Source organism: Poecilia mexicana, unplaced genomic scaffold (genome assembly GCF_051168715.1).
Source record: "Poecilia mexicana isolate PSO_F unplaced genomic scaffold, ASM5116871v1 scaffold_12, whole genome shotgun sequence".
In the NCBI taxonomy this organism is placed as follows: Eukaryota; Metazoa; Chordata; class Actinopteri; order Cyprinodontiformes; family Poeciliidae; genus Poecilia; species Poecilia mexicana.
In genome coordinates, this window is record NW_028263381.1 from 17,689,737 (window position 1) to 17,708,292 (window position 18,556).

General features: G+C 37.7%; 1 protein-coding gene across 1 annotated transcript; it reads right to left on the reverse strand.

Moving 5' to 3' along the window:
- Positions 1-3,084: 3,084 nt before the first annotated feature.
- On the reverse strand, positions 3,085-18,291 carry LOC106922644 (uncharacterized). Its single transcript, XM_014995231.2, has 11 exons — positions 17,883-18,291; positions 17,197-17,274; positions 17,021-17,105; positions 16,866-16,901; positions 16,493-16,632; positions 15,637-15,760; positions 15,176-15,320; positions 14,876-14,986; positions 13,138-13,265; positions 6,929-7,016; positions 3,085-3,519 (listed from the first exon to the last, which is right to left on the reverse strand). Exons 1-11 carry the CDS (start codon positions 18,070-18,072, stop codon positions 3,373-3,375), a joined length of 1,272 nt encoding a protein of 423 aa, XP_014850717.2. The 5' UTR covers positions 18,073-18,291; the 3' UTR covers positions 3,085-3,372.
- Positions 18,292-18,556: the final 265 nt, after the last annotated feature.

Consider the following 18,556-nt stretch of genomic DNA (forward strand, 5'->3'; position numbering starts at 1 on the left):
ACACCAACTGTTACCAGTTTACTGGTCATATTTTCATAATGGCTTGAAAATATGATGCGAGTTTGCCTTCTCAGAGACTAATAAACTTTCATTTTGTAAAGAGTACTTCACTCTGGGCCTGGGAGATAGTTTAAATATCCAAAATAAAACCAAAAACGGCTACTTGGAACCGAAACCATAAATGAAATAGAAATCTATAAACACAATTGCTCTTCAAAAAATATTATAGCTCAGAAAGGGAATTATTGAGCTAATTTTAATTTATAATGCTTATTGCGACAGATTTATTTTAAATCCTTGAAAATAGAAATAAAACGCTGGCTCTTTAAATATTACAAAAAATTTTGCGAGAGTACACTTCATCTAAAAATATCTCTTTTTCAGAAAGTCGTGATATTTAAATGAGTTTTGACCTTTGTAAGAGTAAAATGCCTCTTTAAGTTGTAAAGATTAAAGAGTCTGGATTTCTTTATGTTATTTAAACTCAACACAGCTTAGATAACATGACAGCATATTTCTGCATCTGTAATTGTACAGAAATATGCATCAATTGATACAGGGAAGGCGCATCTCTCTGCTGCACCTCCTGTTGTGAATACTCCGTCTGTTTTGAGGGCCTCGTTTACCTTGGCTGCATGTTGGAGTTTGTTAGCTGAACAGGTAAACCTGCTGTTTTTCTGTCCAAACATGTGTCGCACTTGCAGGGGGTAGGGTGCACTTCCTTCGCTTCCTGTTGTACACACCATAACGGCCTATCAGTCCACTGCGAGTGGACCGACAGAGCGGTCATGTGGTAATTAACTTTGCTCATTAAACCCGACCTCAGGCTTTGTTTTGCCATCTGGATCCAGCGTTTGTCCTCCTGTGTGCGAGACTCACTGACAAACTCTTGTTTTTCTCAAAGATAAAGGACAGAAAATGACCCCTGGTGCATTATTCTGTTTATTTTTTCCGCTTCTTTTCCGACATTTAATTAGAGATGTGGGATTTTATAAATAATCATGCTGCTGAAAGACAATGAGCCCTTAGTTTTTACCTCTGCACATTTAGCCTAATGCATTTTTTCCTGCTGTAACCTCCTACACACTACTTACATACGAATGACGCACACAGTGCATTGTATTACAGGATCCCCATCTACATAATGAATGCTACGGCTTTAGCGTACTTCTCAATGAGTTGCACTTCATTGTAGTCTGCACACACTTCTGCTCAGCACATTCCTAAAATGCACTCAATGCGAAATTCACAAGGATATTGTTAAGACCGCACAGGCAACTCATTTACAAATGCAGCTGAATATGTGAAGAGGTGGTCTGGCATGCACATTCCAAGTCAACTAAATTCCTGTGTAATTATGTGAAAAGGCTCAAGAATAATAAAAATGATTTGCAGCCATTACCGAGTACAGATTCTTCTTATTCCTTCTCTGCAGAAAGCAAAAAGCAAAATAAAAAAAAAAGGATATAACCAAATAAAACAGAGCCATGTGCTCCTATGCATAAGACTCACTATGAGTCATTTTGCCTGTCCCAAACAGTTGCTAACAGAAGCTTTAGCTGACAGCCAAGTGCAGGAGGAACAATGAGTCATACCAGCCTCGCTCACAAGAACCCCATTTTCTGCCAGATCCTATGTGATGTATGTCCGCGAGTGTGTGCACACGAGAAACAGAGACACACTGACAACTCAGAGATGCGAGCAGGGCAGGCATGGATACAGTCTTTTATGGTGGAGTGTGTGTGCTGTAGAGAGAACAAGGGGTCTGTTGTGTGGTGGATCGCGTGACAAATTAAATGTTCCTGAGATCGATAAGGGATCACACCGCCTACAGAGATCAATGTGAACATACCATTATTTTACAGCTCTTCATTGTAAAATAACATGTCATCTAATAGCTTAATGAATATCAAACTTATGGTATTAGTATTTTTCTAGATTGTACTTCTTACTCATGCAAAATTTAGGACAGTCTATGAAAACCTGCATGCTTTTCTGACATACTGTGGAAATTTTTAACAATTGCAGATTTCTGCAAATCAAAGGGAGTTGTGGTCACATTTTATGTCAAATAGCTGTGAAAATCTACTCTAATGAAAACAGGAATTCTGCTCTCTACCAGAAAAACCTCAAAACCAAATATTTGTTTATCACTGGACTGCCTTAACCTTAAGTCTAGACTCACAAAAGACAAAAGAGTGGTATACTCAAACATCTGATTGAAGACAAATGTAAATAAGATGATGTGAAACATCATTAAGTGGGTTGCTGAAGCTCAAAAACTTTTAAATATGGCTGAAATAAAACAACTGTACATAAAAGAATGGGACAAAATCTTTTCAAAGCAATATAAAAAAACATCCATTTTTGATAAGTGTTGTACAGCCAAGGGTTAGGGGATAAAAAATGCTTCCTATAGAGTTGAGTTAGTTCAGATAGCTTTTTTCCCCCCCCCATTTGATAAATAAAATAATCATTAAGGAGCTAAATTTTCTATTCACCCAAGTTATTTGTTATTAAATTTAGTCTGATCTGAAACAATTAAGTGCAAAAAAAAAAAAGAAAGAAAGAAAAGAAGAAATGCCTAAACAGTATGTTCTTTTATTTTTTTCAGGCAAGATGTATACAATTCAAAATATAAGCAAGAATAGTGTGCGTGTGTGTATTTGTGTGAGACATGCATACTAAAAGGAGGCAAGACAGGATCTGTATGACGAACTGTTGCTAAGCAGTGGTTGTTGCTAGGTGGGGTGGGGGGGTAAGAAGTGGGTTCAGGTTTGCAGGCAGTGATGGAATCTGAGGGTTTACCCATGTTCCCGTGTGACACATGACGTGCAATCCTCTGGAATGAAGCGCCATGAATACTAATGCTACAGAGTTTCTGCTTCAGACACACACACCTCCACTCAGAAACATCAAGGCTTATCCCAAACCGAACTGCAATCGAGACAGATTGCAGTTTTTAAAAACAAGACTTGCATGTGAATGAATTCTTAGTTAAAAAAAAAAAAAAAATATATATATATATATATATATATATATATATATATATATATATATATATATATATATATATATAACATTTCTGAGTCTGTTTCAGATTCCACAATAGAAGAATGACTCATCTGTCCTGCCTTCGCTTGCAGAGCAATCAAGGAACACTGCAGAATATCTGGCAGAGGAACAGATAAAGCACAACCAGCGCCCCCCTCAGCTTTCCCTGGCACGATTACAAGGTTATGCACAGGAGGGGGAAAGCCTCGCAGTTTGCCGGCATCCCTCCTTCACATCTCCAGACATTCCCCCAGCATGCAAGGCACACATGTTTGTTCAATAAAACACAGCCGGAGGCTACGTGTCCCCGGCGTAATCTCATTCTGATACGCTTTGATCCAACCGGGTGAAGGACACACTAGGAAGGTTGGCGGGGCGGGACACAGGCAGCCATTTGTATTGAAGGTCCTGCGACGGAGGATCCAAACACCAGTCGTAGTTCTTTAGCAAGTATCTGGAAGCTTCCTGAAATATAAAAGCAGAGAGTGTTTTCTATTTTCAGTGTGTGTTTACTGCTGAGCGAAAACAAAGTGTTTAACCGAGCCATAGCTTTTTAGTTTTCGACGTGCAAAACAACAGCCCCCACAATACTTTGATTCCAAGTCTGAAATAGCAACGTGGCCCCTTTTAGCTGCCACGCTTTAACACGACGTCAACTGTTTTGGACTGAGAAGGTAGCAACAAGTCTCACATTTGAATTCAGACCAATATTTCCACATCTACTTTATTCAAGCCTCCTCTTAAGATCCTGATGTCATTCCCAGCATTTCTCATTGGCTTATCCTGCGGCTGCTGAGCCAACCAATCGCGTCTCCCCTACCCTTCACTTTATGAATGAGGATTTTCCTGATGTTGGGGGAGGAGCAGGATGAATGAATGGGGAGGAAAGCGATGAGGGAGCCGAGGAAAGATGCTGAGGGCAGGGAGGGGGGGCAGGAGGAGCGCAGGGGGGAAGGATGAAGGAAAAAGAGCGATGAGTCACATCTCTGACCTAGATCCCCACAGACTCCTTGTTACTCTGATTATATCCTCCTCAGTGTGTGAGCAGAAAATGGTCATCCTGTTAAAAATCAGTCAAATGCAACGGATTACCAGTCGGATCTGCATTCTTAATAAAACAAAATTGTTGCTTTTCTCTTGAGCTAAACTGAATAAGTTTCTGGGTGTTGCCTGCAGCAGAACCTCCACAGTTATTGGCTCCACTGTAACAGATCTGTAAACAGTCTTAAAATTAGTCATTCTTTTACTGCAGAACTGGGGGTAGAATATTTATTTACTTCACTGTGAACTTGTCTTGCTTGTTACAGATCTTTAATAGAAACTATTTGGTCGGATCACAAACATTGCAGGAAGGTTTGGCATGAAACAAAAAAATGAATGATGTGAAAAAGCAATACATGTCCTCTGTCGGGTATGGTGGAGGATCGGTGATGCTGTGGGCCTGTGCATGGCAACATGAATATGAAGGCAATTTCTATGAAAAAAGTCAACATGGAAAGGTAACCAGATCTAAACCGTATAGAAAACCTGTGAAGTCAGAACGCATGAGGAGACCCAGGAGAGAGCTCCAAAGGATCAACAGAGACTGTTTAAACAGAAAAGGTCAAAGGTCTCTCTAACTTCTGCTAAAGGAACATTTTTCATATTATTTCCAGCAGAGTGTCAATAAATGTAGCAATTTTGATTATTGAAACAACTACTTTTAGTCTCCTTTTGGGATTATAAGCTTGTCTGTGAAAACTTATGAGTTCAGACCCAATTTTCTTAATTGGGACAAAAATGTTCAGAAAGCAGGTTATCCTGCTCCAACTAAAAATATTATTCATTCACATAAATATGTTTAGGGTTCAGGATTGGCATACGTGCTTGTTGCTTAAATAGTGTTTAAAATTAAATTATATACTTCCAAGCTGTCCAAATATTTTTCCAAATCTGAAAAAAACCGTATGACTTCAGAGGAAATCGCATGTTTGTGAAAGCAAAAATTATATACATCTAAAAAAAACTAACAAAAAAGGTGTGTTTAAATTGCATAAGTTAATTTGTGCAATTAATGTACAAATTAATTCAATAATTTTAATAATTTGTAAATTAAGTAAGTCCTATAAAAGGAAAATAAATACATTTCAATAACAATGTTTTGTTGTTGTTCTTTTTGTTCTTCATCATTTGATCCAAATGTACAAGAATACACATATTATAAACTTATAAAGGTGTTAAGGTTTTTCTGTCAACCTGGGACCAGTTTCAAGAAATGAATGGATAAATGGCAGGTGAAACAGACATTACTTTAACATACACCTTTTCCTCTGACTTATGCTTCATGACGAATAAGGAAAACTAACAAATTACCAAAACAGAAATGAAATGACAAATGGCTAACATTTCTTTGATTTCTGTTCAGTGAGAAGAAATCTCTGGTAATGACATCATCATCTTAAGCCAGCCAATAGATGAGAAGCTTGAGTTTACTGCTGCCATGTTGATGTATTGACAAGTTGTAAAAGAAAACAATAAAGCATGAGGTTTTTTTACCAGAAGTTTTATCTCGACTCAAAGACTAAAACTGATTTTGGGGGGGAAAAACTCTCTATGTGGACATCCCTATATCCGGCTTGATTGACTCATATGTGATATATATGTGTGTGCAGGGTGTAGGTGTGTTGAGTCACTTCTTGGAGCTGCATTTCAGACAGCTTGAGATACCACCCACCAGCGAGTTGCAGTTTTTAATGTAGGACATGTCAGTGCTGTCAAGGTAAATATAATCTACCTACGCACGTTAAATAACACGCTTTAATTGTATTAGTTAAAAATTATATACATTAGATGTGCATTTCAGCACCTGCAAAACATTTTAGTTTGGTCATAAGCACAAGTCAAGCTGTATGAATTTAATTTTCTTGTTAATCCTATACAGATTGCGGTAAAGAAGGACTGATGTGCTAGAAGTTATTGTCTTTGTGTGTTTGTTGCGGTTACTTTCACTCACTCATTGCAAAACTGGTTGATCGTATGAATAAACTACGGATTAAAACAGCAATACAGCAGAAGAGATGACTTGTCTAAGAAAATAAACGTCGCATACAATTCCTGCTCTTGAACGCTCCCCAGCCTGACTGCGTGCGTGTACGTGTGAGCTTTGTGGCTATGGTGAGTGCTGCTTTGGCGGCTGGGCTGCCGTGGTTACGGCTCTGCGTTCTTCTTTAGGTAAATCGAACAAGCAGCCAGGTATTCCCATGACCATTGATCCGTTTACAGGATGACTGGTGGAGGTTTTAATGTTGCACAGAACCTTCCTGACAACAGGACTAATAATACCAACACATTATTAGCTGCACAAAAACTTAAATATAATTTCTTCAATTAAATGGGGTAAAACCTAAATATACACAGAATAGAATAAGCTACTCCTATTGGTCCAATTCAAACTCAAGCTACTGTGATGTTTATTTTTGTTGGTTTGTGTATCTAGAAACCCTTTTTGTGTGTCCTAATGTATTGAAATGAGAAACACACGATAAACCACCTTTAAGACATGGAACCTCATCATCTGTGTTGGTGAGCTAGTTAGAATAGCAAAACAAATTAGTAAGACACATCTAATGTTTACCGATGTGCAAAGATCCAGGATCAGCTACCTGTCTGCTCATATAGATGTTTTAACAAACAAAAAAACAATAAAAAATTTCTAAATGAATTAAATTGTATATTTTTCAGTTTTATAACTTCTCACTTCTTTGTTCTACCTATTTTCTTGTTTTTGTTGTTTGTTTATCACTCATCAGGAACTACACAAGACAACTTTAATAGGACCTTTAATGAAAAGCAGTCATATTAAAACTAAGGATGTGGCTGAAGGTTTTGAGCTCACCTTAATAAAGATCTCAGTAAGGGTCGAACCAATGCAGCTTCTGGGCCCACTGCCAAAAGAACACAGCAAATGCTCCTGGCCTGCATTCCTGAAGAAAACCAGAGAATACAAGAAAGTTCAAAGAAAATGTTGAGTATTCTAGAATTTTCTATTTCAGTTTTCACAGATATTCAGGGAAGTTTCTCTCTAACTAATAAAAGCCAGTAGAAAACTGCTAGGTGAGTTACAGAATGTGCCAAAAGAAAATAAATAAATAAATCTGAAAATAGACATTAATTGCCCAAAGTTGTTTGTCTGTCTCCCTCTGTCGTACCTGGAAATGTCCAGAAGAGAAATACATGCTGGTAGTTTCCATCCTCTAGTCAATAACCTGTCCATTCAAGCCATCTCCTGTGTCTAATGTATCCTGTCTTCCTGAAACCTGAGCTCTGATTAAAGGCAAACAGGAAGCATTAGAGATGTGCAGAGTCTGGAAGCAGTTTGCCAGATGGTTGGTGTGTGTGTGAGCGGAGAGATTATTAGTGTTCTCGCTGCTATATTTCTAACAATTTAATGTACTATTAGGGAACATCCTAGAACATTAAAACGATTGCCGTACAGCGGAGTCCTGTAATGCTGAGAGCCGGAGAGAGAAGACGCGCTACGGCAAAAGAACATGTCAAATATGATGAATGGAAGGAAAATGAGTCCAATCTTGAGTGTAATACGGTGGACAATATAATTCATTTTACTGCATAAAAGTACAATGAGCGAGAAGTCCAGGACTCCATGACCCAGACACCAAATGTACGAACATCATGTCGTATTGGTAATAGATATATTAGATATAAATTGTTAGAAAAGAAAGCAGTTCATGAAAAATGCATTTAGATTAGGGAAGCTGTGATCACATTCCAAATATGGGTTCCCAGTCAAGGCTTTTTTAAATAATTCACTTAGAAGTCCATTAATAAACTCAACTCAATACTTGTTGACAGTCAACTGACTTTCATTTTATGTCCGCTCAACCCATAGTGTTTGTTGTGTGGATGAGGTATCCACGTTTTGTTTTTAAAATTATTTATTATACCAATTGTTTTGTTGATGGAACAAATCTGGGTTTTTCCTAATAACCTTTAAATCATGTTCACATGAAAACAGAGTGTGCTGGCTGCTGCAGCTCACAGTTTGAATCAAGTTACTGGATCTTTGCACAGAGTTGAGAGAGCAGCTGAAACACCAGTTACTGAATTTGATGACGTTCCAAGAAAAAGGGGGTACATTTTATAACAGGTGAACAACTGTTCTCTTAAATTATTTCTACAAATGATTATGTTTGCTCCCTGATGGATCTGTTTTGCTTGAAATGTTTTGTCACACCTAAACATTTCAGACCACCAAACACATTTTTTTTAAATTTGCACATTGCATTGGCATTTGCACGTTCTGATCAGTGCAAAAATAATGACATTTCCCTTAGCACTTCTGTGTTTTAAAAGGCTACATCAACAATAAAAAGACTTAGATCTACATTACAACCCTTAAGAAAAATATCTTCTGAAATAATCCACGGGTTGAGTTTAATGCAAAAGCCAGATAAGCTATAAATACTAACAAATGTTTTCACAGACAAGAAGAAATGTTCCTGATCTCAAATTCCTCTAAAATATCTGCTGCAGTCGCTGAGATTTCTATCTGACTTGGTAACATTTCCGATTATTTGGGGTCGGAGCATGTGTGGGCGTTTGGCTAATGGGATGTTAGCTTGCCTGTTCACTTCCCTCCGAAAGAGCAAAGACACATGAATGCATAAATGTACACCATAACAATATACAGTGGGACTATGTCCAAAAGAAACACACACAAAAAACAAGAACAGATGAAACTGTGATGATTGTAGGTGGGCTTGTTATATAACAGGACTGCAGTCATTAAATTAAAGAGCCAGGTGGCTTGAAAATAAGGCTGGAAACTATCACGGCAGACAGTAAAGCAGTTTCCGGATAAGCTGACAGATGGAGAAGCAGGGTGAGAGGCAGATAGAAGAAAGGGGAAACAGACTGGACGATGAAGGAAACCTAAGAAAAAAAAAAACAGCAAAAGGCACAAGCAGACACACGGTCAGCAATATTTATGAATCTTGTTGCAGAAACTCAGTAGCAAAGAGGAAATTAATTTTTAATTGTTAACCTCCATTTTTTTTCAGCCCTACTAGTTTCTGCAAAAGACAAAAAGTTCTAAATAGCGTAATGTAGGGAAAGTCACAAAATATCAATGAAGGCAGGAAAATGCAAGATTAAAGTTTTTTAATAAAATCATGTGGCTGAGATGTTTTCCCAGTATCTGCATGGAAGCCCCAATATCTGGAAACAATGGTCACAATTAAGGCAAATTGGAAAAAAAAAAATTTAAACTGTGTTGTAAAGTATGTGTTTATTTAGTGCATGTAACACATTCATTGTGATATTTACCAACCTTTTACATCTTGCATATATAACTGATATGGTTGAGTTTCAGTAATAATGGTTTTTAAATTACGTCATCAGTGCAGGACACAACATTTTGGTAATGAAAAAGCTAAGAAAAATGTTGCACAATTAGAGATGAAAAACGACAAAAGTCAACTGTTCCTATTTATGTACAAGCTAGCAATAGCAGCATAGCTAGCGGCAGGTTGCCAATGTTTTCATCCACCTTGCTGCTCAACCCTTTTACACCTTAGTGTGTTTTTTTATTGTAAAGTGTGATTAAGATACATGTGTTAGCATGAAATGCTTTTTTTGAGCAACTATTCATCAATCTACGGTTTACAGAAACTCACATATACATTATTTAAATATTCTACTGCATGAATACGCCTGTAAAAGGGCAACTCTGTACCAACAATGTTTGATGAAAAAAGATTTGCTTGCATTTGTTGCATGTGCCAAACATACTGACTAATGTCTTAAGGCCCAAAGCTGGGAATCATTCAACTATTGAATGCATTTTTAGACAGAAGAGAAACTAATTTACAAATTACTGTGTTTCCCCGATAGTAAGACACCCCGATTGTAAGACGTATCGGGGGTTTCAGGGGGGTCGGCTAATATAAGACATACCCCGAAAGTAAGACATAGTGGGGCTTTTGTGGATAAAAAGAAAGTAAGACACTGTCTTACTTTCGGGGAAACACGGTAGTTGTAATGACATATATAGATGATAAAGACAGTATAATACTCCATCTTTTGTCAAACCCCAGGTATTTAATCAGTCTGGATGACTCACCACATAGATTCATACCCCATTTTTTTTATCTGTTTTTTTTTATAGCTTTATTTTTTTTGCACCTTTTACGTCACTGCTGCAAGGAAAATCTCCTCTGACTCATTCTTTAACCCTGCCCCAATCTGCACGATGCACTAAGGGAATCCCTGTTGGTAAAAATAGGTGTGGGGGCAGGGGGACAGTTACTAAGGCAGCAGCTTCCTGTCTGCTCATATACAGTAGATGTTTCTTTTCTTAGTTAAATTGTCAAAATACAGTACATTCTAGAAATGACCATAATAATTCAAATTAAGTTGAATTATTCATTTATTTAAAACTAAATTCAATACAACTAGTTAAGCATATTATCAAGAACTACATTGATCAAGCAGGTGTAAGATATCTTTGAACTACTTATTTATTTATTTATTTATTTTTTTGTACCTGCCTATTTCTCCCTGTCCAATGCTTTCTGCTGAAACTGACAAAATGTAATAAAGCATCAAGGTTTTGTCTGAAAACCTAAATCTTTTCCCACGAAAATCCTGCTGTTGCAAGTGAACCCTCTCCGGTCACTTCATGATAAACACCTGTTCAGATGATTGTCAACACACATAGCAAATTGTCCAATCCCATTCCAGCATCAGAACGAGCATCAAAATGGGGAAGAAATGTGGCTTTGTTGTTGGAACCCGACGGGTTTCTCTGAGTGGCAGAATGCTCACACATAAAAAAAAAAAAAAAAAAAAAAAAACTCCTGGCTTTACAGGAAATTGTCTAAAAAAATGGAAAAATAACACAGGAAAGAGGCTGCAATTCACAGAGGCTGAGCAAAACTAATAGTTTGGAAACAAGTCTTCAGGTCTGATGTGAATCAATTTCAGCAGCCATTTTCAGATGGGCACACGTTGGTTCCATTAGTACCTTTAGTAACTTTTTCCGCAATCAGCATTTACTAATTCATCCTTCCCAAAAGGTGTCAACTAATTCACATTATTTTAAAGTCAAACAATGATAATATGTATGAAGCGTTTCTTTGGCTTTGAACAAAGTATCAGTAAGAGTCGTTATTACGCCATCAACGCAAACCGTGTCAGTATTGTGAATGACAGCTAATGTTCCAGTGTTGAACTGCTGAGGGGGGAGACTGTGTGTTTGCAGCTCCGCAGCACTGCTGTGAAAAGCTCCAAGTCAACAAGCGGAGGTGAAAATGGCTTCGCCAGAATCAGTGCTGCAACTAATGAGCTTCTAATCAGATAGTTTTAGTACAGATTACAACCTGAATATTGATATTCTTCTCTTTTGGATACCCAACAGTGTATATTTAGGTATGCACAGAATGCTTAAAGACAAAGATAAGTGAATAGTTTCCATGGCAACGGATGCATACATTACCAAGGCATTAATAAGCATGAATGAGAACAAACATGTGAACTGAGGAGGTGAATGAAAACAGAAAAGGGTCGACAGGGAGAGGAAACAGGTGAATGGCCCCAGACGAGGTCTTATTTGTCCAGAGAAGTTACAAACATTTTTTTTAGGCTCACATTTTTACACTACTCAGTTCTTCTCAATACTTTAAATATAATGGATGCAGAGTATAAATACTATAGTATAATATTTATGATATAATATAATGTTTAAAGAAGACCTCCACATTAATGTTTGGGGTGTTTTTGACAAATGTTTGCTTTTTCACATCATAATTGTTTCCTCAAACCATCTGACCTTCTGTTAGTCTTTCAAGTACTGAAATGCAATTTCTCAGCTTATTCAGTTTTTCCAACCAAAAGTGATGCCCTTGACTACAACAATGACAACAATAAAAAACCTTGCTGCTGATAATAATTCTTTAATTTCCTTTCCTTTGTAAATGTTTTCCGGACCGTGAAAAAAAAAAAAAAAAAAATGACTATGTGCTGAAAGAATACCTAGACAAAAATGCAACCTTTTATTCTATTGCCGTTTTAATGAAAAAAGGCTCTTTATGACACATTTCCTCAACATCCTTAATGTGTTACAATAACGGAAAGCTTCCTGTCTCTTTCTGCTCTAATGGTCAGGAGGAAGTGTTTGTTACGACATTAAGCCACAGCAGATTAGCACAGGAATCAAACTTAGAGCGATGGTGCAATAGGTAATGCCCTGTATGGTTCTTGAACACAGGTGAATGTATAAACTTCACCTGTTGTGGTAAAATCCAAATCATTCACAGTAAATACTCATATACTGGTATAACTATTCTGGAAGTAAACCCAAGAACACTGTGTCACCTGTCAAACACGATGCCGTTGTACAAAGTTGATGAAATAACAAAGGACAAGGACTAGCTTCTCATTCTTCACAAATCAACAACTTGGCAATTGAAAGTGTGATATCATAGTGCTTCAGCATCATTGCATTCAGGCCAACGATTCTGAATGCACAGGAAAACTGCTTTTAGAGAGGATAAAGCGTTCTGAAATGACTTTCCCAAAGCCCAATCTTCAACTCCACTGAAAATCATGGAATATATTTACAATCCAAGTCTGTAAACCAACTAATTTAAACGCAATTTAATAATTAAATGTCAAAGAAGCAGTCATAATTATGTTTATTTTTAAACTGTTTTCACTTAAGAAAACATTCACAACTAATTTATTCCCTTTAATAAATCATTAAAGACCAAGATGATTATGCTAATTAATGTTATTATTACATGCTGAAAAAAAATTATGTGCATGATTAAACCTCTAAGATTTCAAAGCTCATAATAAAAAGAAAATGCGCCTTGAAAATACGTATCTTAACACCATGTGTGCGATGCACTCGTCAAATCTGGTTTTAAATTCAAAGTGTCCTCAAATTGCATCAGATTAGAGGTATTCAGCTCTGATGTATAAACAAAGTAACTGAACGTCTCCCATGCCAACCCTGTTGTTGGATATGCAAAGTGGTCTAAATCTACTACGGTGAAAGTCAACTAGGAGAACTACAGACCGTACCTCCCACTCCATCTTTCTGGCAGGAAGCTGTCGGGCTGCTGGAACACCTCTGGGTCACGGTGGATGAAGTAGCTGACATACACTGCGCCATAATCTTTAGGAACACAGAAGTCTGCGAGGGTGGATTCCTGGAAACATGCAAGCTTTTAAAATATTGAATGGAGATCTTTCCTTGTGTCTCTATAGAAGATCAGTGTTTAACGGAACAATTATACATTTTAAAAGGGCTTTATGTTTTTCTTTCTTCTTACATCTTAGGTTTGACGACTTTTACTTCTGGACGCAAATTTGCTCAGCAGTAACTCATTTTCAAAGCATAAATGTAAAGTTCATCATAAATGGAGTTTCCCAAACCATCTTACTACAGGTGTGTGGAAGCACATCTAGTTCTTGATGGGCCCTCCCTGACTAACCCAATTAGGCAGTTTAACATAGAATACTGCATATTTTAGTTCCACTTGATGGAGTCCCCAGTTTTTTTTTCCACCTGACTGCGAATATCAATGAGTTCCAGCACACTTTTCCACAAGCATAAACAACCTGCCACATCATTTTTAGAACAAACTCCTTATTATCTATGCTCAAAGTTGCTATGTATTTTTATTTTATACATATAGAATATAGATTTTGATTTTTAATCTTGTAAAATGGAAAATAGTTGAGGAAAGATTAAGTCTATTTTTATGCTTTTGCTAAACTAAGAAGACATAAAAAAAATAAAAAATTGACCTGTGTGTGTTGACACTGATTTTATACTTTATTCATTTATTAAATAAAAACTTGGGCAGGCTGGAAGGCTGTGAGTAAAAAAACAGAAAGCTAAACTTTTTTACTCCCATATGGGAAAGTACCAGTCAGGTGATGCTATTCATTAGCATGAAGTGCAACCACTTCTGTTTTAAACACCCATGTATCATAAAGAGCTCTAAGATCCCCTTTGTATCAAAAATAGAATTTTAAAATTCAACCAGACATACCAGAGACTCTCCCCTGATAACAGCAAACATATCTCCCTAAATATGTCACTTCCTTCTAATATTATCTAAGACTTCCACGCATCATAAACCCCACCAAGGCCACCAGGATCAGAATGTTCTGCTACACAACCTAAAAGAATCAAAACTTTCCACTTCACAGCGTCACTGGCACACATCTGCCCCACCGGAGACCCTGACCTCCCCGCTTGCTTCCTTCCGGGTCGGCCAATCAATCACAGAGACAGATCAATGCCTCCCATCGGACTGTTGCGTAACACGGTTTGATGAGGTCATAACGATCATGGAGAGCTGTAGCGGGAAGAGGCTGGGAAGAGTGTACTTGCGCTGTGCACATTAACGTACTTTCAAAATTGAGCTAAAAAGTGACAAGTCAGATTAAATAGGTACATTTATTGAGTTTTAGAAAATAAGAAACTGGTGTTTATAATCCTACTGAAGTCCTATGTGACATCTCAAAAGCAGAAATCTTTCCATAACTTGTAAATTTTTTGCCGTTTCTCTACACTTTAAGTGGGAAATTCAACAACGCCCCACTTTGCTGACCCAGATTCCCAATGCCAGATGACTCTCAGAACTCCTCAAACTCCAAGTCGCTGCATCTAGCGGTCCTAGCCCCGATATTTTAAAGCAGAGCGTTCTGCTCAACGCTAAGCAGCATGTAGGCCACATTAGAAACGACATGAGTTGTTTTCTCTCTTGTCACCTGGCGCCATCTGGTGGAAGAAAGAGCTGCAGCTCACCTTTTCAGCTATTCTGCGTCCACCAATGAAGGGCGGCCACAGTCTCTGCACCTCCAGGAGAACTCTGTGAAGGTGGTCAGGGTTACGGATGGCTTCTTGACGACTTTCCCTCTGAGTTGTGAAGCATAACTGCTTTTTACTTTCAGATGGAACATGTGTATTAACATCACATGTTTAAAGCTGCTAACATCTGGAAGGTTTAACAACAAACATTTACAGGAATCACTGATTCTTTTTCATCTTTCTGGCTAACAGGATACTTGCATTCCTCTTTTGTTTTAAGTGCCTGTCTTTGCATACCTGTTCAGGTCCTCCAAGAGCCAGAGTGAAGGAGGTGAGCAGCGATGCCAGAGCTTTGGGAATGAGTGCCGAGATGAATAGGAGGAGATGTTGAGCAGCAGAACCAGAGTTGGGAAATGGCAGGGAACCCAAAGCGCCGACAAAACTGTTTTTACATTGAAGACACAATAAGTTTAAAGAAGTGGTGATCATGATAGTTACAAAAAATCTTTTGTTTTATTTTTGGTGGGAGACAACAGAGGCCTCAATTAGGCTCCAATTCTTGCATTTTGATATTTTGGGTGCATAAATTGTAAGATGCCAATTAATCGAACAAACATGCTCAAAACTTTTGGAATATTAGTTTTTGCTGAATATCTCTAAATGGACAAGAAATTACAGAAGAAAGCTAGAGAAAGAGTGAGAAGAAGCAGAAGAGGCCTTTTTTCGCTCCCTGTACCAGGTAACCTGAGCAGCCTCACCCCTCTGTATCATTCTCTAATTTGTCTTTGATGATCTCCATCAGTTTGCTTCTGGCATCCAGAGCTTTGGCGAAACCCGATGTCCACAAAGGTACCTTCACATTTACTGGAACCGAGATCAAACCTGCCAGCACAAAGATATCCAGTGTCTAAAGCAGGCAAAATGAAGCAGTGACCTAATGTAAAAAGAGGAGAAGAATGCATTTGTGTTGCAAATTAACTTTTAAGAATAATCTGTTCGGGAAAAAAGTCTGACAATAGATGTTATCTTTTCACGGTTGGTTTTAAAAAAATTGCTTGTGCTTTGTGTTTGGTTTTATAGTTTTGTTTTATTGTCTAAAGAAACAAAACTTATCACTCACAACATATGACATTAAGCTGAACAATAAGGAAAGAAAAGAGGACCCACTTAGAAAAGTGAGGAGACTTATTATTGTCTTTTGATTTTTTAAAAATGTGATAAGATGCCTGAAACACACATCTGCTTTATCTGCATGAATTTATGCAGTTTTGTCTTTCCCATTTTGACGACTGCTTAAGAAATAATTATCCATCTCATATTTATAAATGCCATGAAAGAAGAAAATCACATATATACTCAAATGGAAGTTAGATTTTTCAAATTTTTGAAGCATGACGTTATGTTATTGCAATAGAAGCTTAATTTATTTTAAGATATTTTGCACATCTTTGCCGCAGGTGCCAAAATGTGCCTTTTTCTTACACCACCAACTAACTTCTTATGCACACCTCCAACCTCACTCCCCACATGTCACCCTGGGCAGGTGCCCAGGTTGCCCATATAAAGACACTGGTGCCAATAAATGTTGATGATGCTTTATCTGTGTGGATCTACCGTGCCAATGTTCTGTGCAGAGCTCCATGATTTCCTGGAAAACCTCAGGCTGATCCTCGGCTCGTACATTCAGGAAAAGACCCAACACCAACTCCGCCCCCAGACGTTTAAAGATGGAGTAAACACACTGTGGCTGCCCACTAAACACACACATACACACACGTTTGGTTAGGTCAAACAGAAAATTAAACTGAGAATTCCTGCATCCATAAAATATACAATTGGGGATAAAATTGGTGCTTGTTTCCTTAGCTTATTGTGTTGATGTCACTTAAGGAAACTGAAATACATTTTGATAAAATATGGAATTTGCACAACTTCAAGGTGTTAAATAGCTAATAGTGTTAACAATAGCACACAGGGTTTACATAACCTGATTGAGAGGTTCTTTAAGCAGTGATCACATACACTGTGAAGAAAAAGAATATATGTCATTTTAAAATTTCACATAGAGCCTTTTTTTTAATTATTTTTAATTGAAACTTCTGAGTGCATAACAGATAAATTAAAGGCCAACACTCTTCTTACCTGGACATGTAGTTACTTGAGGATTCCAGACATGTTCCTGTAAACAAGTGGTTGAGAGACAGACGGAGGAGGCAGGCCTCCTCACCTGAAACATAAACACAAACAGAGATTCATTTCAGCACATGTACAAAGTACATGGACGGCATCAACATGAGGGACTGTATCTGCATGCTTACCATTCATGGTGACAACAGTGTCTCCATATATGTTTGTCATAAAATCAGTTGGATCCTTCAGAAATATGTTAGACGTTTCTAAAACACATCACATAACCATATAACTTTAACAACGAAGCTTAGAAAATTCAAGGCTCGTTTGGGGATGTGCAAAAGACAAAGCAGATAACCAGGAAAGTCACTTTAAGTCACTTTATTGTAATAGGAGTCAAATATAATAATAGATATATAAATATCAGTATCATGTTTGTTTAAATATAGCCTCAAGAGTACAAATTCACAATACTGTACATTCAAAGCAACCTATGTTGAACTGAAAATATTTATTTTATAAGAAACACAGTCACATTCGCAATTAAATCAGCAATTAGAAATGTGGCAAATTGTAGTTCAAAAATGCATTTTGCAAGACAAAAAATAATTATTAAACTACATTTAGTTTTTTTTTTTGTTTTGTTATTTTTTTGGTCAGGGAAAGCATCCTAGCTTCTAATACGTTGTTTTATGTATAACGTATTTTGATCACAGCTAGGTCTCCAGCACCAAGTCTTAGGTTACCGATTAATTTTGTTTGTTGTGTAGCCTAGGATAATTTGCAGTTTTTATCTAGAGAGGGCTAACACGCTATTCGACTACAAAAGTGTTTAAAAACTGTCGTTTCCTGTGAGGAACACCTATAAACATACCACAGAGCAGCTCTCGCATCCCCTCGACAGAGCAGATAAAGACGGTCGGTTTGTTTATTAAGCGGCATAGGAACACTCTGCTGCTGTGTTTTTCAATTCTCTGCCGGCAGAAGATCACCGGATCCCGATAGAAGTCCAAGGTCTTGTCACCAAGCAACGAGACACCTGCATTTCCTGGTAGTTTAGACATTCTGGACCGAGACAAATGCGCTTTTATCTCTAACGTGTAAACTGAATAAGTTCCTCAAAAAAGAAATTGCAGCTAGACCGCATTCAGCCTGCTACTAATAATAACGAAGTTTTAACTAAACAGAACCGACTTCTGTATCAAGTTAGTAGAAACCAGCAAGCAATGAATGTTCGCCTGACCGACGTCCGAGGAGTCAAAATGAATCGGGAGCGCGCACTGTTTTACAGAGAAATGGAGCTGAAGCCTCTCTGGCTGCAGTGCGCACTCCCGACACCGGGGGTAGAGGGAACGGGGAGGGACATATTTTCTCAAGGGAACAAAATTTCGCACAACGTGAGCAGACAAACGTCGGTCAAACTTCGAAAGGACTTATATTAATGACATTAGAGACTACAGAGTCACAAGAAATGATAAAAGAAAATATAAGAAACATTATCAATCACAATTTCATTTGAAAAATGTAGTACAGAATGTTTATGTATTT